The sequence below is a fragment of the Metopolophium dirhodum genome, chromosome 5 (genome assembly GCF_019925205.1).
Source record: "Metopolophium dirhodum isolate CAU chromosome 5, ASM1992520v1, whole genome shotgun sequence".
In the NCBI taxonomy this organism is placed as follows: Eukaryota; Metazoa; Arthropoda; class Insecta; order Hemiptera; family Aphididae; genus Metopolophium; species Metopolophium dirhodum.
In genome coordinates, this window is record NC_083564.1 from 14885018 (window position 1) to 14912633 (window position 27616).

Consider the following 27616-nt stretch of genomic DNA (forward strand, 5'->3'; position numbering starts at 1 on the left):
TTCCGTTTATATTGGTTAAAAAAGTGAAAATTAAATTCGTTTTTCCGCAGCCGGAAGGACCCACAATAAGCGCACGTATCGTATTAGGCGCTCCGTGTCTGTGTTTTTGATCCGATGTAGGTGGGTCCACGTTTTCAACTTTCAGTTTTATTTCTTGTTTGATGAACTTCATTATAAATAACTGAGCAACGATGATAAATCAATCAGTACACAATGTCACTCGCTCGAAGAAGCAACAAGAATAAAGGCGCTGGCCTTATCAACACGCTTATAAACAAATTACCAATCGAGCTTCACGTACCTGGTATTATATATATAAACCTTATAATATTATATACAATAATCATTTTATATTTTAGGTTATCAATACTGTGGACTTGGAACAAATTTAAAAAAACGATTAGCTCGTGGTGACAAACGTATAAACCTTCTGGACTCTGCTTGTAGAAAATAGTAACTTTATCGCAGATCGTAACAAAGCCGATTATATATTAGAGCAGCGAGCCTGGGATTGGTTCAAGTCAAAAGATTCGAGTTTAAAAGAAAAAGCTGTGGCTTGGGGTGTGACTACCGCCATGAAAGCAAAACGAAAAATCGGTGGCGGTTGTGGGTTTAAAGTGGCACTTAAAGCCACTAAGAAAGTTTTAAAGAAAAATATTGGTGAAAAAAACTTGATGAAATTGACTAAAAAATGTGTAGCCGTCGCGCAAAAAACATTCAAGACTAAGAAGACTAAAGTTCCACGAACAATAAATATTCCGAAAAAAGGCGGTGTTCTGCCACTCATTCCGATTTTCGCCGGGTTGTCAGCTCTGGGAGCCCTGACTGGCGGCGTAGCCAACGTTGTAAAAATGGCCAATGAATTTAATAGAAACACTCCATCCCATTTGGGCAAAGGACTATATCTCACACCGTATAAAGGCAACTCATACAAAATAGAAACACCACATAAAAGTGGTGGGGGTGTAAAAGCAAAAAAAAAACTAATATCTACGTTACCCAGTAGAACGTTGTACGATTTCGAACTTATAAAAATCGCTCGTTTAATGAAAATACCTCATTTCATCGGCGTGTTTACCAGAGATAGGTTATCTACACGTCCTAAACGACAAAAATCAGCGATTATTAACTTGGATGCGGAAAACGGTACAGGAACGCATTGGGTAGCGTATGAAAAAATCGGAAAAAAAGTCGAATATTACGACAGTTTTGGGAATTTGCCTCCACCATTAGAAGTACAACAATATTTTCACGGATGTGACATACATTTCAATTACAGCAGAGAACAGAAATATAATGCCACAAACTGTGGAGACTTGTGTTTAAAGTTTTTATCATGTTCACATTAACGTTAAACGGAAACTCTAGTGAGTTGCCATGCGAGATCTTTCCACCGTTGGAAGTAGAAAATACTGCACAGATTTGTCTTTTGAGTTTACAGACAAATAATTCTATACTAAACATAGAACCTGGTTGCAATACTATTGCCTTCCGTAATTTCATCAATGAAAATGAGTACGTAATTATACCTACGGGGACGTATAAGTTGGATCAGTTAGAGTCTATTATACAAAAAATTATGCCCAACTATGTCAGTATGTTTGAATTAAAAGCAAACAGCAGAACATTTAAGTGTGTGATATCGTGCAGCCATGATGTTGATTTAGGGGTCGATAATAGCATAGCGAAATTGCTAGGTTTTAGAAATGTACGATACACTACTGGTGCTACTCATGAATCTGAAAATATTGTCAACATAATGAAAATAAACTGTATAAAAGTAGAGTGTAACTTAATCACTGGCTCATTCTGCGACGGAGCACCGAGCCAGATCATACACGAGCTTTATCCTACTGTACCTGTAGGATATAAGATCGTTGAGGTACCTAGGCATCCAGTTTTCTACGGACTAAACACGACTTCAATAACTAAAGTAAATATCGTGCTAAAAGATCAAAACGATTGTCTAATTAGTCTGCGTGGTGAACCGATAACAATTCGTTTACAGATTACACGTGGATATGGCGCTCAAATTTAATATAAAAAGAGCTTCAATCAAAAAACCTATCAGTATACCACCTGCCGTTAAAAAGTCTACATCTAAACCGAAAAATATCAAGCTCACGAAAAATAATTTAAATTTACTCCGTTCTTTACAATGATGGATGACTCATATTTAGACGTGACAGCCGACTATGTCGACGATTGTAAAATAACTCAAAAAAGTTACCATTCGTTCACACCGTATTCAAGCACCGCTCTATCATACAATGAGGAAATTAGAATTAATGTTTAAAACATGGATTCTTACACTTTACCGTGTGACAGTTATATTTTCATTGAGGGGAAAATAAATAAACAGTTGGAGAAGTTCGATTTTCGAATAACGGACTGGCATTTTTATTCTCCGAGATGCGATATGAAATAAACGGAATAGAAATACAGAAATTGAAATCACCGGGAGTTGCGTCTTGTTTAAAAGCATACTGCTCGTACACTCCAAACGACTTGAATACATTAGATAACGTGGCTTGGGACTCGGCGATGGATAGTGAAGATAATAAACGGGGAAGGGTCATCAATGAAGGAAAAGAGCACTGGCTAGGCAGTTTTCAGCAGACCAGTCATTCCAACAGTATACCCCAGAGATGGGCAGCTTGCCAAATGCAGGTCCTCAAGGATCGCAGAGCATCTGCTTACACATACGACTGCCCGACCGTCAGCTACGAAAAAGCTCCGTGCTCAAGGTGCAAGCGATCGGAGCGGACCGAAACGCAGAGCGCGGACTCACGGGAAAAACGAGGGGCTATATTTTAGCCGAAAATATTAAATCCGACAGTATTTTAGCCGACAGATATTACGGCCGACAGTATTTTAGCCGACAAATATTACAACCGACAGTATTTTAGCCGACAAATATTACAACCGACAGTATTTTAGCCGACAAATATTACAACCGACAGTATTTTAGCCGACAAATATTACAACCGACAGTATTTTAGCCGACAAATATTACAGCCGACAGTATTTTAACCGACAAATATTACGGCCGAAAAATATTTGCACCGAACCGTATTTTAGCCGACAATTATTTACGCCGAACCGTATTTTAGCCGACAAATATTTACGCAGAACCATATTTTAGCCGACAAATATTCGTGATAAGATATTATAGTTGAAAATATAAAATGATAAAGACCAGGGTTGAAAGACGGCGGCATAAAATGTGTTGCCAACATTCAATTTCTTAAAATTATATTTTTGTATGTGAGGTTTCATCATTGTTCCACTGAATGATAATTATTATATTATTTGATAATAATTATATTTTATTTAAACTATATACCACGATTTAAGATATACTATATATACTGTATATCTTAAATCGTGCTATATACCCATAGATAATAAAGATATCTTTATTATCTATGTATATACCACGGTTGTTGGGTTGTGGCTGGAACAGAATTACAGATTTTGATAACAGAGAGACATAAATTTCTCGAATATTTAAAAATTAAATAACAGCGTTTTCAACATACAAATACAAAAATCTTAATATAAAATATCTAAAACCCTAACTACTGCTTATAAATTATAGCAAAATTTTAGCAATACTAACTTAAAAATAAAAAGTTATAAAAATAAATAAATTAATATAATAATTGCTTAAGTTGTATACTACCGACGTACCTACCTAATACCTATTGGTTGTAACATCTTATAATACGTGTTTTGGGTATGACATTTAATTTAAACTTTTAATTGAATTCTGATTGTATCAAATTTGTGATATTTGTGTTTTTAGACGGCTTATTATGCATAGATTACAATTACCACTACACTACCATCACACTCATTTGCAGGCCGTACTTAAAAATATTTTTAATATCACAAAAATATTGAGTTATAATGACACAGCCCACAAGTGTAGAACAAATTGGAAATGTATCCCTCCTACAGATTTTTTACTGCTACTAAAATAAACATTATTATTTATATGTAATATTATACCTACTCAGCAACCCAATATTTTATAATTGGCAAGAAGACATACATTTGCACCACTAAACACATTATCGTTCTTGAATTACTGTTAGAAGCAATCATAATAAAATAAACCACTGAGTTTATAGTTTAAGTTAATTTTATTAAAAATATTATCGATTTCTTGTGTTAAATTAACAAAATTATTTAAATACTTCCTATATTAATTAAACAAACAAATCTGAGTAATTAATCTGAGTCAGTACACACTATGCTATGTTAATAACTATCAGGCACAGCATTAGAACTTTTTTGCAGGGGGTTCTGAGTGGTTCAGATACATTTTGTACATGAACAAAAACAGACTGGTTTTTTCATAAGATACGGTGATTACTAAAAATGGTCTATGGTCGAAATACGTACGACCATTTTTTCGCCCGTAATCGGAGTAGCAAAAAGTTGAAAAATACATTAAGTGATTATTTGTATAACCAGACGTTTTCTTATAGTATACGTCTGTATAACATTTTAAGTAATAAATATTTTGAACTTTTTTTTCGCATTTATTTTAGTAGGCGTGTAGCTCATTATTTATTATTATAAATCGATAGGTATATAAGAATAACAAATTAAAACCTATAAAATAATAGGTCAATTCACTCTAATATATATATTTGAGCAAACAACACAACATTGGATATACATTTTGAAGTACTAGTACCTTCAATATGGGTTGTATCGTCTTGTAATCTTTGAGGCTCAATGCAGTGGCCCCTCTAGATCAAATTTATGTTCTCAAAAAAACCGTGTATCGTATTTAAGTTTGAGAAATTAGCAAAATAATATTTCCCGCCAATTTTTATTTTGAATAATTCAAATTTTGAACACGTAATTTACCTAATAAATAATTGAGATAAAAAACTATTACTGGCTATCAAATGATCTAGGTACGCTTCTGCTTCGATCCTTGAAGGTTTCATAACGATAGAACTTATATTGAATGATTTAGGTTTTCGATATAATACGAAATTGAAAAACCTATCTAAAAACATAAATCCTTCAATAAAAGTCCTATCGTTATGAAACCTTCGAGGATCGAAGCAGAAGCGTACCTAGATCATTTGCCATGACTACAATGTTGAACATCAAGAATATGGTATGAACTAAGTAGTATTGGATAAAATGTATTTAGTTAGTTATCCATTTACTGTTGTACACTAGTCAAATAGTGTAAAAATTATGAAAAACAAATCAGTATGCATTATCAATCATTATGATATTATTATTATAACGTAAATCGATAGGTTTATAAGAATAAAATATTAAAACCTATAAAATAATAGGTCAATTCACTCTAATATAATATAAATTATATATTTGAGCCAACAACACAAAATTGGATGTATATATCGAAGTACTAGTTCCTTAAATTTGGCACAAAATTTACCCCTTTAATAATTGAGTTAATAAACTTTTGAAAACTGTGAACTGGTCTAGGGACGCTTCTCCTTCGATTCTCAAAGGTTTCAAGAATATAGTACTTTTTTTGAAGGATTTGGTTTTTCAAAATCGTAATTTATCGAGCAAACCTAAAAACTTCAATATTGATTGTATCGTCTTGTAATCTTCGAGGCTCAATGCAGTGACACCTCTAGATCAAATTTATGTTCTCAAAAAAACCGTGTATCGTGTTTAAGTTTGAGAAATTAGAAAAACAACATTTCCCGCCAATTTTTTTTTTGAATAATTTAAATATTGAACACTTAATTTACCTACTTAATATTTGAAATAAAAAAACTATTACTGGCTGGATCCTCGAAGGTTTCATGACGATAGGACTTTTATTGAAGGATTTATGTTTTTAGATAGGTTTTTCAATTTCGTATTATATCGAAAACCTAAATCATTCAATATAAGTTCTATCGTTATGAAACCTTCAAGGATCGAAGCAGAAGCGTACCTAGATCATTTGCCAGCCAGTAATAGTTTTTTTATCTCAAATATTAAGTAGGTAAACTAATAATGGAAATATTTTGAAATAAATAACAAGTTGAATGTATGAGTTATGTATATTTATTTGTAATTTAACGTAAATATTCTAAGTCCAAAATAATTAACTAATAACTTTGGTAAACGAGATGTGACTTAATAATTGACTTGGTGGTTTCTCTGCTGGTGCTCGTCTGATGGACACTTGTCCATCGACGTACCTCATCGGGTATTCCTAATAGCTCCCTCCCATGGCATTTTTAGTATGAAAACGGTATATCTCTGTGTACTCCTGAGGTCACCTTTAGACGTCATTCGTATAATTATGTTATTTTAGGAGTATATATTTTGTACAAAGTCATGATATTTTATGCTTATTATATTATTCGTTTTTCCTAGAATATGGATAATGCGTGCATATACTTATCACGTGTTGCGCGGTACCGTTGATGTTATTACTATTAGTCCTGTACTCCTATCGATGTAGGCTTTCCGGGATTACTGATATTATTACTATTAGTTTTATCGATGTATGCCGCCCGGGGTTACGTGCTCCCTGCAGCATTTATGTCTATTATTGAATATATCATTATTATTATTATATACGTAGTCACAGCTCGTTACACCTCATCGCCCTTTCAAAGGTTTTTGTAGGGCTACAATTTGTAGAACTACAAAAATCTTTAAATGTGTACATGAAAGAAAGTTTACATAAAACAATGGACAACATACATAATTACATAGTTCATAAGTTTACAATAATATTATATATAAATTATTGTCATAACGACAATTTACATAATTTCTTTTCATGACATAATGGTTTCCATTTTACATATTTTCTTTTTTTTTTTTTTACATATTAAATTTTCATTACATAACAATATTTTTTTTTTCATAACATAACAGTATTCTTGTTTTCATAACATAACAATTTTCAATTACATAACAATATATATTTTTCATCTTATATAATATAACTGTTTCATTTATATAATATAGTAATTTTCATTTTTCATAGTATAATAATTTTCATTTTATATAATATAAAATTTTCTTTAATAATTTTTTTTTTTTTATTTAATACAATAATATATGATTAGTAAATTGTTTATGATTAGATACTCATTAATTACAATAAATGTTTGTTAATCATAATATTTCACAAATGATATAATATTTAAAATCTCCTATAGAATTATAGACCATTATAATAATAAGTGTGCTTTTTTTTTTTTTTTTAAATTTCTATAACAACAATAAGTAATATCCATTTTTATGTCACATGGTTACCGTTTTACTAAAGGTCGAGAAACCATGCTTCAATCAAACTTCAAATGTACTTATTTTTAAAAAAAACTGTAAAATAATTCCTTTTGTTAACCAGGAAAATGACTAATTAGATTTTCATATTTTGTGTATATGACATCTGTGCGTGGATTGTGGGCATGAGTTACCTTATGTTTCTTTTTACATATTAAATTATGACCTTCGGTAAGGTTAAATATCCTTCCCGATTTATCATAATACCCTACTTCTACTTCGAAAATTAGTTCCTTAGGTTCTACTCTTTCTAGTTGTAAATAGAATTGTTGATTTAAATGTTTGTCGTAACAACGCAAATTTAATAATGGAAATTCTGTTAATCCTAACCTTTTTAGTATGATTTCATAAGTATGGGTAGGTCATCTTTTTCCACGGCTGAACAAGCCAAATCGCAAGCTTTAATAAATTGGTACACGTCCCTTTCACCGGTACAGGTGGGGATCATAAGGGTGGCTTTGTCTAACGGAATTTTGTTAGGCATTTCGGGTTTTCTAGTTCGTTTAACTGGTTCTAACTGTGTGTGTATAATTCCTTTCTGAGTACGAGTACCTATTTGTCTTAGTTCAGTTTCACTGACTATTATCGGTCGTATACTTGTATTTAATAAATTCTTTTCCCTGATAGCCCCTAAATATTTTTCCCTATCAAAATCTATGGAATATTGATAACCTTCTTCTGTACTTAAGTCAATTAATAGTTCCTTATTATCAGACGTACTGAGGGAAGCGTGTGAAACACACATGGCAAAGAGAAGGGAAATCAAGCTGACTGACCGTTTTCGCTCAGAATCGTTTTTCTTATACAATGATATTATATCATTGAATTCAAATTTAACACCATCCATTACAGTGACCCACTTGTAACCTACCGTACAGCAGAGCGACATCCACTTATCCACCTTTTTTAAAGTTATTTCATTTAATCTATAAAATTATTATTTAACTCAAATTATTATAATGCACAACACAATAATTGAATTCGATTAATTGATACGTAAAATAGAAATTGTTCAGCTTAAATAAATCTAACTAAGTGGGATAAATGTTCAATAATTAATCGATCAGAAAAATTTGTATTTGAATATGAAAATTAAAAATTCCGAACAGTTAAATTGTTTGAATTAAATCGATTGAAAATCTATTGTAAATTAAATTATTATTTTAATTTACTTAAATGATTAAAATTATTTTAAATTAAATTATGAATTTAATTTATTCAAATGATTGAAAATTTATTTTAAAATCAAGGTACTATTTTAATTTAATTAAATATCTGACATTAAATTGAAATTTAAATTATTATGTTAAGTTTAAAATTAAATTATTATTTTTATTTTATTTAACTGTTGAATAATTTTATTGTAAAATAAAAATTTTATTTTATTTTATTAAAATGAAAAATATTGAGTTAAATCAATTTATTAATTTAAATTATTTAAATGATTGAATAATTTTATTGAAAAATAAGCTTATTATTTTAATTTATTTACCTAATGATTGAAAATTCTAAGTTAAATTAATTTATTATTTTAAATTATTTAAATGATTGAATAATTTTATTGTAAAATAAGTTATTATTTTATTTTATTTTAATGGTTAAAAATTCTAAGTTAAATTAATTTATTATATTAAATTATTTAAATGATTGAATAATTTTATTGTAAAATAAAAATTTTATTTTATTTTATTAGAATGAAAAAATATTGAGTTAGGTACATATGCACAATTTTTTTTTATAAGCATTTAAAGTTCAAATTTTGACAAAATTTATCAAATTTATAATTTATTAATTATTTTGTAGTTAAAAATGTATAAAATGTTTAACTTTTATGGCTAAGGATTGAAAATTTAAAACAAGGCTCCGCGTAAATAGGTTATATATAAATTACTTTATTCACAATAATATCATCAAATATACTTGGTAAAATCATAGGCTGACTGACCGTTTTCGCTCAGAATCGTTTTTCTTATACAATGATATTATATCATTGAATTCAAATTTAACACCATCCATTACAGTGACCCACTTGTAACCTACCGTACAGCAGAGCGACATCCACTTATCCACCTTTTTTTTTTTTATTTTTTTTAGTTTTTCTAGTTTTTTTCGTTTTCAAATCCCCTCCACTTTTATATGGTGTAAGATATAGACTTGATCCGATTTTATACGAGTTACCTTTATACGGCGCGATGTATAATCCGCCGCCCAAATGAGATTGCGTATTTCTTTTAAATTCATTCGCAACCTTGACAACGTTGGCAACACCGCCACTCAGTGCTCCTAGTGCTGATAAACCGGCGAAAATCGGGATTAACGGCAACACTCCACCCTTTTTTGGTATTGATATAACGCTTGGAACTTTAGTCTTTTTATTTTTGAATATTTTTCGTGCGACGGTTATACACTTTTTACTTAATTTCATCAGGTTTTTTTCACCGATATTTTTCTTTATTACGTTTTTAGCTGCTTTGATGGCTGCTTTAAACCCACATCCAGCCCCGATTTTACGTTTCACTTTCATGGCGGTAGTCACGCCCCAAGCAACAGCTTTTTCTTTTAAACTCGAATCTTTAGACTTGAACCTATCCCAGGCTCGTTGCTCTAATATATAATCAGCCTCGTTGCGATCTGCGATAGAGTTACTAAGATCGTATGCAATATCGTGTTCTCTACACGCAGTGTCTAATGGATTTACCCCTTTATCTCCGCGAGCTAATCGTTTTTTCAAATTTGTGCCAGGTCCACAATATTGATAACCTATAAAGAAATATTATTTTTACTATTACTATTACCACGTTAGTATACGTGTATTTACTCTCACCAGGTACGTGAAGCTCTAATGGTAATTTATTTATAAGCGTGTTTATAAGACCAGCACCTTTATTCTTGGTCTTTCTTCGAGCGAGTGACATCGTGTACTGATTACGCTCTTAGTGTTACAGGGATATTTATTTAAAAAATGAAATTCATTAAACAAGATATACAACTCACAGTTGAAAACGTGGACCCACCTACTTCGTATAAAAAACAAAGACATGGTGTGCTTCTACCTAATACGATTAGAGCGCTTATCATGGGTCCTTCAGGCTGTGGGAAAACTAATTTAATATTCACATTATTAACACATATAAATGGTTACAACGGGTATCGTTACAACGGCTAATCACAACGTCTACATATATTCAAAAACATTGGATCAACCAAAGTATAAATTATTGAGTGATATTTTATCAGGTATTAATGGAATACAATTATTCACGTTCTACGAAAACGAGCAAGTTATCGAACCTGAAAAAGCCTTACCAAACTCTGTGTTTATTTTCGATGATATTATTACTGAAAACCAGAAGATTGCAAGGACTTACTTTTCCAGAGGCCGCCATAATTTAGTAGATGTTTTCTATTTGGCTCAGAGTTATTCAAAAGTACCTAAACAACTTTTACGTGATAACGCAAATTTTATTGTTTTATTTAAACAAGACGAGACAAACCTAAAGCATGTTTACAACGAACATTGCTCTGGTGATGTGTCATATCCCGAGTTTAAAAACTTTTGTACTTCATGTTGGTGTAAAGGAAGATTTGAATTTATTGTCATAAACAAAGACAGTGAACGTGACAATGGTCGCTATCGTCACGGATTTGATACGTTCGTTGTTATATAAACTATTGTTTTTTTATAAGACACTTCATTCACAAATATGTCATCTAAAGGCGAGGTACTCGGTGAATTGATTAAAGCTAAAGAAAATATTAAACGCAAGTATATTGCATTAAAACATGGAAAAGCTGATATTCAATCTTTTGTATCACAAACACTTCAGCCAATAATCGAACCTCTGAACAAATTACAGACTTCCAAAGTCGATAATGATATGATTTCCAACGTAGCTGACAACCGGTTTGCAAATTTTCGTAAATTAGAAGACCAAGAAAAAGATAGAGTATATGGCCCAAAAAAAAATTCTCAAGGCATTATCAAATTAGGTACAGAAGTAATACATTTTAAAAACGGTGCAATAATTGTGAAAGAAAACGCTTATACACTGACACAGGGGCTTAGCGAGTTATTGTGTTCCAGATATCCAATGCAATACACCGCTAATGACTTAAATACGTATAAAGAAATACTGATTCATACTTCAGCACATTTAACACAGGACGGAACAAAAATTAGGAAGGGTGGTACAAAGTATGAGCAAATTATTAGCAAGCTATTCACCTCGGGTTCGGGTGTGAAATTACAAGCGCATAATTTGCATAATTTAGTATATTGGAATGATCCAAACGAGTTGGTTGATAGGTTACGACTTCTTTTAGCCTCACAAGCTGCCGGTAATAGAGGGCTTTCCAACGAAATACTTTCAATTTACGAAGAATTGTATGAAACGGGTTTAATAAAACGAATTCCAAATGTCTAAATGCGATATAGCAAACGAACTACACAAACCAGCAAAAAAAAATTATACAAGGCGAAGAGTTAATGTGTATGGTAAAAACGATCTATGGCAGGCAGACTTGGTGGAAATGATACCTTATTCTAAAAAGAATAAAGGCTATAAATATTTTCTAACCATCATAGATTGTTACACGAAATACTCTTTCGCTATACCTTTAAAGTCGAAAACGGCTAAAGAAGTTTCAAATGCAATGTCAAAAATACTACTCAAGCGCTCGCCAAAACTATTACAGGTCGATAACGGTAAAGAATTTTACAATGCGACATTCGATGCGTTGATGAAGAAACACAATATACATAAATATTCTACGTATAGTACAACGAAGGCCTGTATCGTTGAACGCCTTAACAGATCAATTAAAGAAAAAATGTATAGGGAGTTCACTGCACGAGGAACACATGAATGGGTTTCTATTTTACAATCTATAATTAATGAATATAATAATTCAAAACACAGAACAATATCTATGACACCCAGACAGGCTGATAACAATCCTTCTTCGGTAAAATTAAAGCAACGTCCGATTCTTAATGGAAAAATTAAATTTAACATTGGTGATAACGTCCGTATCAGTATATATAAAGGGGTATTTACAAAAGGTTATCTGCCGAGCTGGTCCACAGGAATATTTAAAATAACCAAAATAAACAAGACATCCCCCACTACTTATCAACTACAAGATTATACAGGAAACCCGATTTTAGGTTGCTTCTACTCTGAAGAAATTCAAAAGACCAATCTCCCAAACGATTATTTAGTCGAGAAAATTATCCGTAGGAAGGGAAAACAGATGTTCGTAAAATGGCTAGGGTTTGATAATACGCACAATAGCTGGATAAATACGAGTGACATTAGAAAATAGCATCAGTCGAGCTCTAGGTATGAACGTGTTCGGATGTTCACAGGCTGGTGAAACGAGAAAATTTGTAACAAATCTCGAACAAACCATCAAATCATATTGTATAAGACTAGATAAATTTGGAAATTTACTCGAGGAAAATCATAAGTCTATTCAAACACAAGAAGAACAAGTTGAAACACTTCAATTAACGTGTGATGATATACAAGAGCACCTTATAAAAATCAAAGCATTGTTACAAAATATCAAAGAAAATACAGACAAGTTGAAACAAATTCCTGAAGTACTGTCATCCAAATAATAATTATGTCTACTGCCATCATTGATTTCCATTGCATTCTCGGGAGGGATAATAAATACATGATAAAAGAAATGTCTATAGTAGATGTAGAAACATGGGCCACTCAACATTGGATTTTTAAAAATTCAAAATCAATACAGGATAACAAGAGTCGGAAAACTAACAAGTGGTTGGAGCGTAATTATCACAAACTATCTTTGGAATATGGGGATGTTGAGTATGAAGAACTAGGTAGAGTACTGAATTCGCTTAAGTTCAGTTTCATATACGTTAAAGGCGATCAGAAAAAACAACTTCTTTTAGAGTATATTCCTCACATCGGGATCATCAATATTGACGACATGGGGTGCCCTCCACTAGACCAAATATGTGATGAAGAAACTTTACCATGCTGTATTTTTCATATGGATTTCAATCCTAAACAATGTTCATTTTATAAAGTATTTAGCCTAAGAAAATGGTTTGTAAATAATTTGTAAAAATAAATATCATATTTATTTATTTTTTTATATCAATGAGTTATTTCTTTATACTATCCTATCCTATCCTATCCTATCCTAACTAGAATCAATTCAATAATAATAATAAATATAATATCCACATAATATCTACAGAGATATTTTACAAAATAAAAAAAAAAAATAATAATAATATCTACAGTGATATTTTACAATATAAAAACAAATCATCTATAATGAATAAAAAAAAAAAACTATCTGTCTAGCTCGGCTTCCGGAAGTTGTATTAATTCGGCTTCTGCTTGCTCTAGTGTTCTGGTGTCCCTATACAATTCAGAAATATTTAAAGTACAATAAATTAAAATATACAATTATTTCTAACTCACTCTATAGAGTAGTGACCGTGAGCCAAGGTATGTATTTGATCCTCAAGTATAACCCTCTTGTCATCGAAACTATTATAAGTTAATTTGATTGATTTAATAGTCTTCAATCGATGTTTGAACGACCGGATAGAGACATTCTCCGTCATCACATCCAAAGTTGTATCACCAAACAGACAGCGATAATGATCGTTGAAATTCATATGGTTTCTGACTACATGCCCGCGGATTCCTTTCGCCCTGATCTTCTCCTTGCCATTGATCTTATATGAATAAGACTTTGCTCTGAGCCCACAGAAATGCGTCATAACCTCTGAATTTGTTTCATCGGAAAACAAACCAGGGATTTTTCTTTCGCTCGGCAATGTAACATGGATGATCTTGTGGTAAGTCTGATGTATCCATTCGATCGAGTAAATTGGAATTATTCTCCAGGTCTTTGTAAAAATCATCGGTTTGAATATAGTATACCAGTGAATCTAAAATTACAATATAAATTAATATATGAAAATTAGTATAGTTTGAAAACATTTACCTGTATCAGTATACATGAGCTCAATTTTATCCCTATAATGAGCATGCATAACGTTATAATGATAATCATACATGACGGTCTTGGAAATTTCCAACACTGCAAAACCTGGTGAAAATTAAAAAAATATTAAAATATGTTTGATAATAGTAAATTAGTTATATATATATATATTTACCTATATATATTGGCTTGTTAAACATGATAATTTTGTTTTCTAATGAGACAGCGTTGAGGGTTTCGTCATACGTAGTACAGTGTTTGAATATAGTAAGATTTATAAGTTTTTGCAAACGTTTTTCACTACAAACAAGCTCCATTTTAAAACGTTTCCTTAAAGATTCCATGGTTTTCCCAAAAACGGCATTGTTTAAGAGTTTGAAGAAATCCTTTTCAAAGTCGTTCCTCGCTTTTTTCCGCATCTCAGTGTTTAATTCTATGTATTTTTTAAGCCAGTCCGACTGATTAAACTGCACAACTCTGTGAACCTACAATAAAACAAAATATGCAATAAATAAAATAAATAAAATAAATATGCTACTTTTTCCACAACGAGTCCGTTGGCTATAGCCTGCTGCAGGTTCCGATAATGAATCACATAGTTTTTCTTTGATTCTAAAGTCGCCATAAGTTTTTTAACTTTTGAACCAGGTGGAATACTATTTTTCGGTAGGAATGGCAGATCATTATGCTTGTCGTGAAGTTCTTTTGGATATGATATATCGACCTCATACATCCGCCCGATTGGTGATCTATCGTTTAAATCATTTAACCCCTCTAGTTTCGGCTCAACCCACTTAAATCCTCCGTATGGCATGAATTGTGACATTGCGTAACCGTACAAGTTGTTACCTGCAATTTAAGTAATATAATAAATTTAATATTAAATTAAATATAACATTATACTCACAATCCTGATAAACAAGCCATGATTTTGGTTGTGTTGGATCATAATCTGGTGTCTTTTCATTATTCGCCTTTGCATATCTCATGCTCGCCTGGGTCAAGCCGCCACGAATTCCTATAATAAAAACAGATATTTTATCACATTATTTTTATTTTTTTTTAATAAATAACCTGACCTCACCTTTCTCGAACATTAACAAAATATCATAATCCGAAATCAGTTCAAGTTGTTGACCCGTGTATTTCAGCATACAGTCAAAACTAAATCCCGGTGCTGTGTAGTAAAATGATGGGTCCAGATGGTAAGTTCTTATACAGAGATCTCGGAAATTTTCAAACACATCAGTCAGCAGCAGCACGTCGATTTTTAAATAAAGATCAGAGTATTCCCCGAGTGTTTGACATTGAAATGATTCCAAACTGTATTTGCATGCTCAAAATCCTCATGTTTTATATGTGATTCGTCCAATGTACTGTAAAAATATTTTTTCGCCGGTAAACTGGTTTCTTCAAGCTTATCCCATTCATCTGTGTAGTCATACGGGTATACCCCCTTACGAGTAACTAGTGGTAAATCTTGTGTAGAAAAATGTTTTGCACTGTCTCTAAACTTTTCAAATCCTGGTGTAATTAAATTTTTTGAAAGTGTTGATAAACTGGAGGCCATAAATCTTAGTGTGTCGATAAATCTTAATGTGAAGAAGTTGCTAATGTATTTTGAAAACGTAATAAACTTTTCTTCGCTGTTTGGTATTACCGAGATAGAGTTTGTATCATACCCGAGACGAGTGACAATAAAATGTGCATCATAATTTGATAAATTATGAAAAAATACTGGTACGAAGTTAGGTGTTTGAAGTTTAAGATTACACGTATTGCATAATGATTGTCTAAATTTCCCTGATAAATGACAATGATCAGCCACTTTATGATTTTCATGAGAAAATTTGGTTTTGCATAAATTACAAGTATTACATGTTTCATGTGTTCTCCGCTGTTCAATAGTGAAAATTATAGGGGTGTTTGTTTTGAGTAGTTTTTCAATTTTTTGACCTATATTCACAATACTATCTATAAAATGTCTCGCCACGTCTTTATTATTTTCATTTCCACGGTAAATTACAGGCGATGTCGGAATTCCGAATTTTTCAAGCAGTTCCACTGGTATTTCTTCATTTGCTTTAACCATAAACCCATAGCTCATGGGCTCGTGTTCTTGAAAAGCTGTTGTTTTTTCTCCAATTTTCTCATCACTTTTCTTTAGAATTGCTTCGAAATCTGCGTAAATTACTATAGGATGACGTTGCGTTTTATCCCATGCAGTAAACTCGGGTATTGATCCGGGTTCAGGTAACTGAGGTAGTATGGGCTTGTGTTCCCCACATATTAATTTATGTTGTTCAAGTCCTGCAACTCCGTTTAATTTATATTTGTATTGTTGTTTATCGAATGATGTAAAGCACCGTTTGCAGAAAATTAACTGTCCATTATGTTTGGTTTTTAGAGTGCTAATGAGTCTTGAAAAATTAGAGATGTAACTATAGTGTGTGTTATCGTCCTGGTCTGAAATTAGTAAAAGATCGAAGTGATCGGGTTTTTCTTCATGTACTACTTTTAGTGGAAATACTTTATATTCCGGAAATTTCGGTGGTTGAAATTGTTTATCGATACCGTAAACATTGACAGAGACGTTTGGATTATTTTTTTCAAAAATTTTAATCTGATTTAGTGGTGTTGGAAATGATAGATTTGTAAAATTATATTTTTCTTGGTGTTTAAAATAATTATCACCAACACGATGTTTATTATTTCCTGTAACATGTTTTGCTAGGATCGCCCATTTGAAGCATTGTGAGTCTAAGTTCTGCGGATTAATCACAGCTTTTTTATTTTCTATTGCGCCTGGTAGTTGTATGTATGATGAGCCGCCTATAGGTTTATATTTATATACACCTAACATTAAACCGTCTATACATTGTAATGTGAAACCACTACCCTTGCTTGTATACTCGTCTTGCTCTTTCATTAATTTAGCGAATGCCTCTTCAACAATTTCCTGTACTCCGGTATCACAGAAAATCGCCTTAGCCGATGTTTTAAAAGCACGGTTTTCCGATGAATATTCCACATTCGGTATATTATATGTCGCCTCAAGCTTTAAATTAAACTTGATCGGATTTTTACTCACAATTGATTTTAGTAAATTGATTAGTTCGGATTTAATCGAATCAAGAAAGTAGATATAGTTTTGAATATTGTTGGTATTTTTCACGTAATACCAGGTAATTGTATGATTTGATGATGTAGAGATTTGTGTAAATCCTGAAGACTTTACGAGATTTAAACGTAATTTTTTTAGCCTAACAGCCGACGTTGTATTTGCACTGGAGACACGTTTGCCATTAACGAGCGTAGTGTATGAATCTTTTATTTAAAAAAAAAAAAAAACTAATTAGTTTATAGCACGCTTATAAAAAAAAAAAATTCTAACCTTGAGAATCATAAAGTCCGAGATTCTCAACGGTGTCTAGAACTTCCAAGCATTCAGCGTCATTCACGTTACTCCAAAATTCGTCCATCGTGTTATCTCGTTCTGGTGAAAAGCGATCATTTTGTCCGAAAAGATCAATATCGTCTAGAACCTCCCAGCATTCATTCGCGTTACTCGTAAATTCGTCCCTCGCGTTATCTTGAATGGGTGATAAGCGGACATTTTGTTTATCTCGTACAGTTGATACGCAATCTTTACGAACGGATGATGTACCAGGCTGTAAGTCTGGCACAAAAACGTGTGGCGCGATTTGTACTATACCTGATAAAACATTTGAAATATAATACAGTAAAACCTCGGTAAAACGGAACTTCGGTAAGACGGAAACCCCGGTATTACGGAATATTTGTTTGGTCCCGTTTCAAATTACATATAATTTTATCCCGCTAAGACGGAAACCTCGCCAAGCCGGAAACGGACACGTTTTTGTAATGAAAGTTGATGAAAACCCTCGCTAAGACGGAAATATAACACGATTTTCGTGTAATAAATTTATTTTCGTACTGTCGATACCCATAGATAATCGATATACGAGCGCGTACGATGACATTAAAAACTAATAAAATTGATATGTATACACTACCTATACAATATTATTATCTGAGTTGCTTGGTTCAGTATCAAATCGTATATCGTTACGTTCGTGTCGTTTACGTCGTTGAGTTTTCCGTCTATCGTTGAAAATGTCGAAAAAAACAACTCTTACGCTATCGGATAAAATAAAATTAATCGAGTTAAAGCAACATGAGAATCTTTCAGTGAAGGAACTTATGGTGAAATTTAAGTGTGGAAAAACGCAAGTTTATGAGGCAATAAAAAATAAAGACAAACTAATGGAGCAGTGGGTGAGTTGTAAAAATTCTGGTAAAAGTAAAAGAGTGGTGTCGGTGGGATATGAACAAGTTGAACGAGATTTATACAGGTGGTTCATCAATTGTCGGTCGAAAAGTTTGCCCATCTCTGGACCTATTATACAAACAGAGGCCACTAAATTGGCAGAAAAACTCGGAATCAGTGATTTTAAAGCTTCAAACGGTTGGCTTGACCGGTTCAAACAACCGCACAATATCGTCTGCAAACAAATCAATGGAGAAGCAAATTATGTAAATCAAGATACAGTTGAAAATTGGAAACGCAAACTCTTAGTTCTCATTAAAGGGTATGAAGCTAAAGACATTTATAATGCCGACGAAACTGGTCTTTTTTTTAGAGGGATCCCTACCAAGTCTTTAGTAATAAAGGGCGATGCGTGTGTTGGTGGTAAAAAATCTAAGGATAGGTTAACTGTATTAATGTGTGGGAGCATGGCAGGTGAAATAAGGAAACCTCCTGTTATAGGCAAATCCATGAAACCTCGTTGTTTTAAGAATATGAATATTGCTTTGTTACCTGTGACTTGGAAATCTAACAAGAAGGCTTGGATGACGGCCGAAATAATGGAACAGTGGTTGCAATATTTCAATGCAGATATGCGATCACAGAACAGAAATATTTTATTATTTTTGGACAATGAGACATGTCATCCTTACATTGAACTGTCTAACGTGAAAATTCATATGCTACCCCCAAACACCACTTCGGTTTCTCAACCGATGGACGAAGGAGTTATTTACACCTTTAAGTCGTACTATCGTAAATTTATGCTACAGTCGCTTGTGTGCAAAATTGATAGTTCTACTTCGGTTAACCAGCTTGCTACTTCGATAACTGTGTTAGATGCTGTAAATTGGATTTCTTTATCGTGCAATAGTTTAAAAAATGAATGTGTACAAAATTGTTTCCGTAAAGCTGGATTCTTGATTGATGGATCGGACGTGAATCCCAATGAGAATGCCCTGACTGAAATTCAAGATATCTTTGCTGCACTTGATTTTGACCAAGAACAATTTCTGCACATTGATGACCAACTTGAGACGCAGCAAATCCATGATTCGGCTTTATCCATGGTTGAGAATGAAAGTGAAAAAGACGAAGACAACGACGAAAACCAATATGAAGAACCAGAAAATATGGTAAAAGATTACAAAACTGCTATCTGCTACCTCGAGGAACTACAAAAATTTTCCCTCACAGTATCTAATAGTGAGCTTTTGGATTTTATTTCGAGAGCCAAGGAGTGTGTGGAACGCGACGCCTTACAAAATAAAAAGCAAAAATCAATAACCGATTTTTTTCAAAAAATATAATTATGTATTTATTAATGTATACTGGCTAAAAATAAATACGTAATAAATAAAATATATAGATGAATAAGTATAAATATAAAATTAAATAAAAAATATAAATTGTATGTATTATGTATCAACTGGTTTAAAATAAATATATATGTAATCTTTAATTTTATTCAATTAAATTTTTTGAACCCCGTCAAGATGGAAAAATATCATGGTCCCATGCGATTCCGTCTTATCGAGGTTTTACTGTAATAATAATAAATATTTAAAGTGGATACAAAAATACATACCATGAGCATTTTTCAAATGTTTATTGAGACCGGCCTTATAACTGAACGTAATACCACACCTAATACATGGGATACGCTCGGCGTTGTGATTTTTTTCGTGTTTAGTTAGACTACGTTTCACCGTGAATTCCGAAGGACATTGTCGACATTTAAACATTTCGAGATGTGTTTTTCGGTGAGCGATCAAATTTGACTTGTATACGAATTTCAAAAAACATTGCTCGCATTTAAACATTTTAAAATAAATTAACAAGAAAAATTAAAACGTTATATGATAATTACGTGTGTAGTATTGACACAGAGCGATCGAGAGAGATATAGGTTAATATGGTACGACAAAATATCATCAACTATGGGGAGTAATGAATAGCGACTATTCATTCATTCAAAAAATCCCTACCTAAGACCTGCCGCCGCCGCCGCCGCCACCACCGATCTCAGTTATACAATGAAATACAGGGTCGTCGGTTTGTTGTATATATCGGGTGTGTTAATATCCGTATGGTAAAGTGTTCCATAGATACGTATCTAGTAATATACTTCTATTACTATGTAGAACATTGTCCACGAACTGTTGAAATCACACATTATTTTTTTTTAATTGTTACTATATATATATATATATATATATATATATATATATATATATATATTGTAACGAGCTGTGACTACGTATATAATAATAATAATGATATATTCAATAATAGACATAAATGCTGCAGGGAGCACGTAACCCCGGGCGGCATACATCGATAAAACTAATAGTAGTAATATCAGTAATCCCGGAAAGCCTAATAGTAATAACATCAACGGTACCGCACAACACGTGATAAGTATATGCACGCATTATCCATATTCTAGGAAAAACGAATTATATAATAAGCGTAAAAGATCATGACTTTGTACAAAATATATACTCCTAAAATAACATAACTATACGAATGACGTCTAAAGGTGACCTCAGGAGTACGCAGAGATATACCGTTTTTATACTAAAATGCCATAGGAGGGAGCTATTAGGAATAACCGACGAGGTACGTCGATGGACAAGTGTCCATCAGACGAGCACCAGCAGAGAAACCACCAAGTCAATTATTAAGTCACATCTCGTTTACCAAAGTTATTAGTTAATTATTTTGGACTTAGAATATTTACGTTTAAATTACAAATAAATATACATAACTCATACAGTCAACTTGTTATTTATTTCAAAATACTTCCATTATTAAGCTGAAGTAGTTGGTTCGTTACAAAATTGGCGCTGTGGACAGGGTGTCTCAAAAGATACTAAGAAGAAAAGAAAAACAATTACAACATTTTTGAAATTTTTCGAAAATTTTGAAAATTTTTTCAATCTTCTTAATTCAATCAAGGAGGAAAATTCTTCACTGGATCACCGTTGGGAGAATTGATCACCTTCCAGCAACTCCGAGAAAGAATCCTGTACAACTACGTAATATAGCCAACTACAATCAACAGTAACCAAATGGAAGCACCCGCTGTACCAGCTGCGTTGTTGTGAGTATGCAGTATACTGCAATATAATTAATATCGGTGTTCGTCTCCTATGGTATAGTACTTGACCATAGTATATAATAATAAGTGAATAAAAAATAGTCGTGTTATATTATATAGGAAATTTTAGGAATTTGAATTTTCGTTTCAATAAAACAAATTGTGTGAAATTTTACAATTGTTTAAATAAAATAAATCAATAGTTTTTCGAAGATTAAATTAAAATTACTTTTGAATAAAATAATAATTTATTTTGAAATAACGTAAATAATTATTTTAAATAAATTAAAGGTTATTCAAACCTTTAACTTAAATAAAATAATAATTTTATTTTCAGGAATTTTATGTTTCAATCAGTTTTAATAGAGTAAGCTAGATATTGTTCAGTACTTTAAGTTAATTAAAATAAAATAAAATAATAACTTTATTTTACAATAAAATTATTCAATCATTTAAATAATTTAAATTAATAAATTGATTTAACTTAGAATTTTCAATCATTAAATAAAATAAAATAATAACTTTATTTTACAATAAAATTATTCAATCATTTAAATAATTTTAAATAATAATTTAATTTAACTCAATATTTTTCATTCTAATAAAATAAAATAAAATTTTTTATTTTACAATAAAATTATTCAAGCATTTAAATAATTTAAAAATAATAAATTGATTTAACTTAGAATTTCAAATCATTAAATAAAATAAAATTTTACAATAAAATTATTCAAACATTTAAATAATTTAAATTAATAAATTGATTTAACTTAGAATTTTAATCATTAAATAAAATAAAATAATAATTTTATTTTACAATAAAATTATTCAATCATTTAAATAATTTAATTTAACTCAATATTTTTTTTTATTCTAATAAAATAAAATAAAAATTATTCAATCATTTAAATAATTTAAAATAATAAATTGATTTAACTTAGAATTTTCAATCATTTAAATAATTTAAAATAATTAATTTAATTTAACTCAATATTTGTCATTCTAATAAAATAAAATAAAATTTTTATTTTACTATAAAATTATTCAATCATTTAAATAATTTAAAAATAATAAATTGATTTAACTTAGAATTTCAAATCATTAAATAAAATAAAATTTTACAATAAAATTATTCAATCATTTAAATAATTTAAATTAATAAATTAATTTAACTTAGAATTTTTAATCATTAAATAAAATAAAAAAATAACTTTATTTTACAATAAAATTATTCAATCATTTAAATAATTTAAAAATAATAATTTAATTTAACTCAATATTTTTCATTCTAATAAAATAAAATAAAATTTTTATTTTACAATAAAATTATTCAATCATTTAAATAATTTAATATAATAAATTAATTTAACTTAGAATTTTTAACCATTAAAATAAAATAAAATAATAACTTATTTTACAATAAAATTATTCAATCATTTAAATAATTTAAAATAATAAGTTGATTTAACTTAGAATTTTCAATCATTAAATAAAATAAAAAAATAACTTTATTTTACAATAAAATTATTCAATCATTTAAATAATTTAAAAATAATAATTTAATTTAACCTATTTTTAATATTTTTCAACTGCTATTAGAACGATATTATATCAGGAGCCTTATATTCAATTTTCACGCTTTTTTACCCAACAAAAAAATTTTTATTGATATTTATAGAAAAAAAAACTAAAAAAATTGAAAACTGACAATGTCCGTAAACAGCTCAAAAAGAGTCAAAATATTTTCAACATTTTATGGTGTATAGAAAATGCTAATTTAAACATTCAGTGAAATTTTCAAGTATCTACAGTCATTCGTTTTTTAATTACAATAAAATAAGAAAATTGTTACATGAGAAATCGACAAAAATATCAAATGTTGTAAAAATATAAATTTCAGACGCTCATAAAAATTTAATTTAAGTTTCTTCTAGACATTTTTTTTTTGATAAAGGTAGACAAACTTATGAGTAATCTTATATTACATTTTGAAATCTTAGATTTAAAAAGAAAAATTTTTATGAATTCTCATCAAAATAATTTGCTATTTTTCGTGATTTTTCCGTATTTTGTCAAAATTTGAACTTTAAATGCTTATAATTAAAAACTGTGACTAAGGATTTTTAATTTTTTTCATCTGCCTTTGAAACAATAACCTAGCAGCCTTCTATTAAATTTTCAAGCTTTTTTACTCGACAGATAAAATTTTATTGATATTTATAGAAAAAAAAACTAAAAAAATTGAAAACTGACAATGGCCGTAAACAGCTCAAAAAGAGTCAAAATATTTTGTAAATTTTATGGTGCATAGAAAATGCAAATATAAACATTCAGTCAAAATTTCATGTCCCTACGGTTATTTGTTTTAGAGTTACACCAAAAACCAAAATCGATTTTCTCGAAAACAGATTTTGCGTAAAAATTCCTGTTTTTCCTTAATTTTTCTTTTGTTTTTCACGTCGCTTGTGAAAACTACTGGGAAATTTTTACTTTTGACCCCCCAAAGTACCAACTAGATTCACTTTCCTATCAGAAAAGTTACTATTGAAGAAAATCCAAGCACTTTTACTGTCCTAAAAGGTGATGACAGACACAAAAATAAAAAAAAAAATAAAAAAAAAACACATATCATTGTAGAATCAATACATTCATCGCTTCGCTCAGAATCTAAAACTAATAACTACGTTACCCAGAAGAGCGCTGTACGATTTCGAACTTATAAAATTTGCACGTTTGAATAAAATACCGCATTTCATCGGCGTGTTTACTCGAGATAGGTTACCCGTACGTCGTAAACGAGTAGAATCAGCGATTGTTAACTTGGATACGGAAAACGGTACAGGTACTCACTGGGTAGCGTATAGAAAAATCGGAAATCAAGTTGAATATTATGACAGTTTTGGAAATTTACCACCTCCATTAGAAGTACAACGATATTTTCACGGATGTGACATAAATTTCAATTACAGCAGAGAGCAGAAATATAATACTACAAACTGTGGACACTTGTGTTTAAAATTTTTATCATGTATACGATAACGTTAAACGGGAACTCGAGTGAATTGTCATGCGACATTTTTCCACCGCTAGAAGTAGAAAGCACAGCACAAATATGTCTTTTGAGTCTACAGACAAATAATTCGATACCGAACATTGAACCCGGTTGCAATACTATCGGTTTCCGTAATATGATTGGACAAAGAGAGGAAGTTATTATACCCACAGGCTCGTATGAGTTTGAAAATTTAGAGACTGTTATAAAAAAAAATATGCCCGATTATATCGACTGGTTTGAATTAAAAGCAAACAATACCACATTAAAGTGTATAGTCTCGTGTAGTCATGACGTAGACTTATCAGTTGAGAATAGTATAGCGAAGTTATTGGGTTTTAGAAATTATTTATACACTTCTCGTATTAATCATGAATCTGAAAGTACAGTTAAGATAATGAAAATCAATAGTATAAAAGTAGAGTGCAACTTGATTACTGGTTCATTCTGTGATGGAGCACCGAGCCAGATCATACATGAACTTTATCCAACTGTCCCGCCAGGTTATAAAATCATCGAAGTACCTAGTCATCTAGTTTTTTATGCTCTCAATACGACTTCAATATCTAGAGTATACATCGTGTTAAAAGATCAGAACGATTGTCTAATAAATCTGCGCGGTGAACCAATTACGATTCGATTACAAATAACGAGTGGAAATGGGTGGTGGTGACGGTGGAGTATATTTAAAAGTTTTCTTGTAAATATCAGCCATATTTTCGATTGGACCAGCCATTTTAATTTTTAACACTGAAAAATAATTATGATTTAAACGTTGAATACGAGACGAGCACACGGGCGGAGTAGACACTCGGAGCGATGTAGACACTTGGAATGATGAAGAGCGACTGATTTTATGAAGTGTAACTGTGTTCTTAGACGATTATATTAAATATTAATTGGTGGGGGGACATCGAATAGTCCCTACAGAGTTATCGTGGTAATGCATGCAGCTACAAGTCTGTTAACGCTGATGATGTTTACAAAGGAATGTGCCTTTATGTGTGTGTGTGTGTATTATATTTCTGTATGCTATGCAGGAAGCTACATGTTCGTTAAAGTTGTTTACGTTTACAAACGGAAAACATTTTTGTAATAATTCTCGAATGGCATGCGTGCGAAAACATTTAAAGATTATGCTAACGTCAATGTGATAACTGATAACATAGATATGATAACGCGGTGGCGGGCTCGCGGCGGCCCTTTGTAAGGTATAGTGGTTGTGGTGGTGGTGGAGGGGGGGAAATTATAGAATGTTTATTGTTAGAAATATCAGTGGAATATTATATGTTCAAGTCACTGTGATAATGATGTGTGTATAATTGTTTAGATATATGTAAGTACCTATGTATATTATAATATGTAGACTATATTATAATATATTTGAATGTGTGTCTGTTTGAGATGTAAAACGTGTGTGTAATATATATATGTATGTATGTATGTGTATGTGTGTTTGACGTTTGTACATAAGTGCGTATGTAAGTAGGTATTTATAGATGTGATAACTGATAACATAGATATGATAACGCGGTGGCGGGCTCGCGCGCGTTCGCGGCGGCCCTTTGTATGGTATAGTGGCTGTGGTGGTGGTGGGGGAAATTATACATCTCGTACGTATGTGAACGATTGTCGTAAACACCAGTTAAATGAGATAGAATATACCTTGTAATCACAAGCGAGTAAGTTGCGCAGTGGTGTGGTTGTCGTATGGGAAGCGACCTGTTCGAGTTCGAATCCCGGTTCGGCAAATAAATTTTAAATTATTTTCCGCGGCTAATTAATAGGGAAGAGTGGCGGGGGGAATATCGTACAAGTGCGTGATTGATGGTGGGGGGTATATGAAGAGCGGGGTAGCGGGGGGAATGTCGTGTACGTATGTGATATGGGTTGAGCAGAGGTGTATAGATGTATATGGGTTGTGCAACGGGCTTCGCGGGATGTGCCATCAGGTATAGGAGGGATGTGCTAGCAGGATGCGATTCCAGAACTCTCTTTTTTATCCTACTATCAAAGACAGAGACTACGCCTCTAAAAGTTATATATGATGAAGAAATAGTTAGGTATGGGTAATTTATAATGTATTTTAAAATTGTGAAATGCAAACAATATTTTTATGAAACATAAATTTGATAGGAATCCGGATGCGGCTTTAGTGTATAGTTGGCCTACAGCGGAGTCTTCCATGCGGCAGTCGCGAAGAAGTGTTTGTCCAGCAGTACCATCCACATTACGCGAGTTAGGGGAATACTTGGATATGAATACTGATAGGTAAGATTATATATTAATAAAATTAAAAATTATTGATTGTTGTAATTTAAATATCTCATTTACAGGTATCAATGCAACAACTATAATTTTTACCAGGAATGGATAGTGGACAATGATGGAAAGTATAGCGTGATGTTTGCGTGCCAAGAAATCATTAGTGCTGTAGTGCATCAGGGGGCCACGGAACTACACGCCGATGCAACGTTCAAAGTAGTGCCGTCAATGCCTCATTGTAGACAACTGTTTATGTTGCATTTGATCCTGCAAAATCACGTAAAAAATAATTATTAATTACCATTCATTTAAATTTATAAATTACAAATATTAAACTACCTACATGCATTTGTCTAGTCTGTTCCTGTATGCTTTGTATTGATGGAAGTAAAGACTGAGGCTGCATATAGGAAAGTTTTGGAAAGATTTTCTCGTATATTTCCCCAAGTCAGACCATTGACAATCATGATTGACTTCGAAACTGCACTCCGCAACGTCTTCTCTGATGTATACCCTGAAGCGACAGTATCTTCGTGTTGGTTTCATTTTGTACAGGTTTGACATTTTT

General features: G+C 31.5%; 4 protein-coding genes across 4 annotated transcripts in view; 1 reads left to right on the forward strand and 3 right to left on the reverse strand.

Moving 5' to 3' along the window:
* The window catches only part of LOC132945324 (uncharacterized), a 240914-nt gene that overhangs the window by 41502 nt on the left and 171796 nt on the right, over positions 1-27616 (reverse strand). The gene's annotated exons all lie outside the window — the stretch shown is intronic.
* LOC132945010 (uncharacterized) lies at positions 13577-15514 on the reverse strand. The gene is given in 8 exon segments (XM_061014614.1): positions 13577-13704; positions 13767-14116; positions 14118-14242; positions 14299-14403; positions 14474-14783; positions 14837-15147; positions 15206-15316; positions 15383-15514. Coding segments are annotated over 8 exon segments (1452 nt in total). The 5' UTR covers positions 15453-15514; the 3' UTR covers positions 13577-13634.
* On the reverse strand, positions 15569-20604 carry LOC132945009 (uncharacterized). Its single transcript, XM_061014613.1, has 3 exons — positions 20217-20604; positions 17693-18013; positions 15569-17625 (listed from the first exon to the last, which is right to left on the reverse strand). The coding sequence occupies exons 1-3, from the start codon at positions 20449-20451 to the stop codon at positions 15569-15571; spliced, it is 2613 nt and encodes an 870-aa protein (XP_060870596.1). The 5' UTR covers positions 20452-20604.
* On the forward strand, positions 26589-27345 carry LOC132944857 (uncharacterized). The gene is made up of 2 exons (XM_061014380.1): positions 26589-27054; positions 27120-27345. The coding sequence occupies exons 1-2, from the start codon at positions 26900-26902 to the stop codon at positions 27343-27345; spliced, it is 381 nt and encodes a 126-aa protein (XP_060870363.1). The 5' UTR covers positions 26589-26899.

Excerpts from the sequence above, each read along its gene's own strand:
- LOC132945009 (XM_061014613.1), bottom strand. The coding sequence starts at position 20,451 with ATGTTTAAATGCGAGCAATGTTTTTTGAAATTCGTATACAAGTCAAAT. Across the intron at positions 18,014-20,216 it reads ACATTTGAAAAATGCTCATG|GTATAGTACAAATCGCGCCA; the intron begins GTATGTATTTTT and ends ATGTTTTATCAG. Across the intron at positions 17,626-17,692 it reads CGGACTTTATGATTCTCAAG|ATTCATACACTACGCTCGTT; the intron begins GTTAGAATTTTT and ends TTTAAATAAAAG.
- LOC132944857 (XM_061014380.1), top strand. The coding sequence starts at position 26,900 with ATGAAACATAAATTTGATAGGAATCCGGATGCGGCTTTAGTGTATAGT. Across the intron at positions 27,055-27,119 it reads TTGGATATGAATACTGATAG|GTATCAATGCAACAACTATA; the intron begins GTAAGATTATAT and ends TCTCATTTACAG.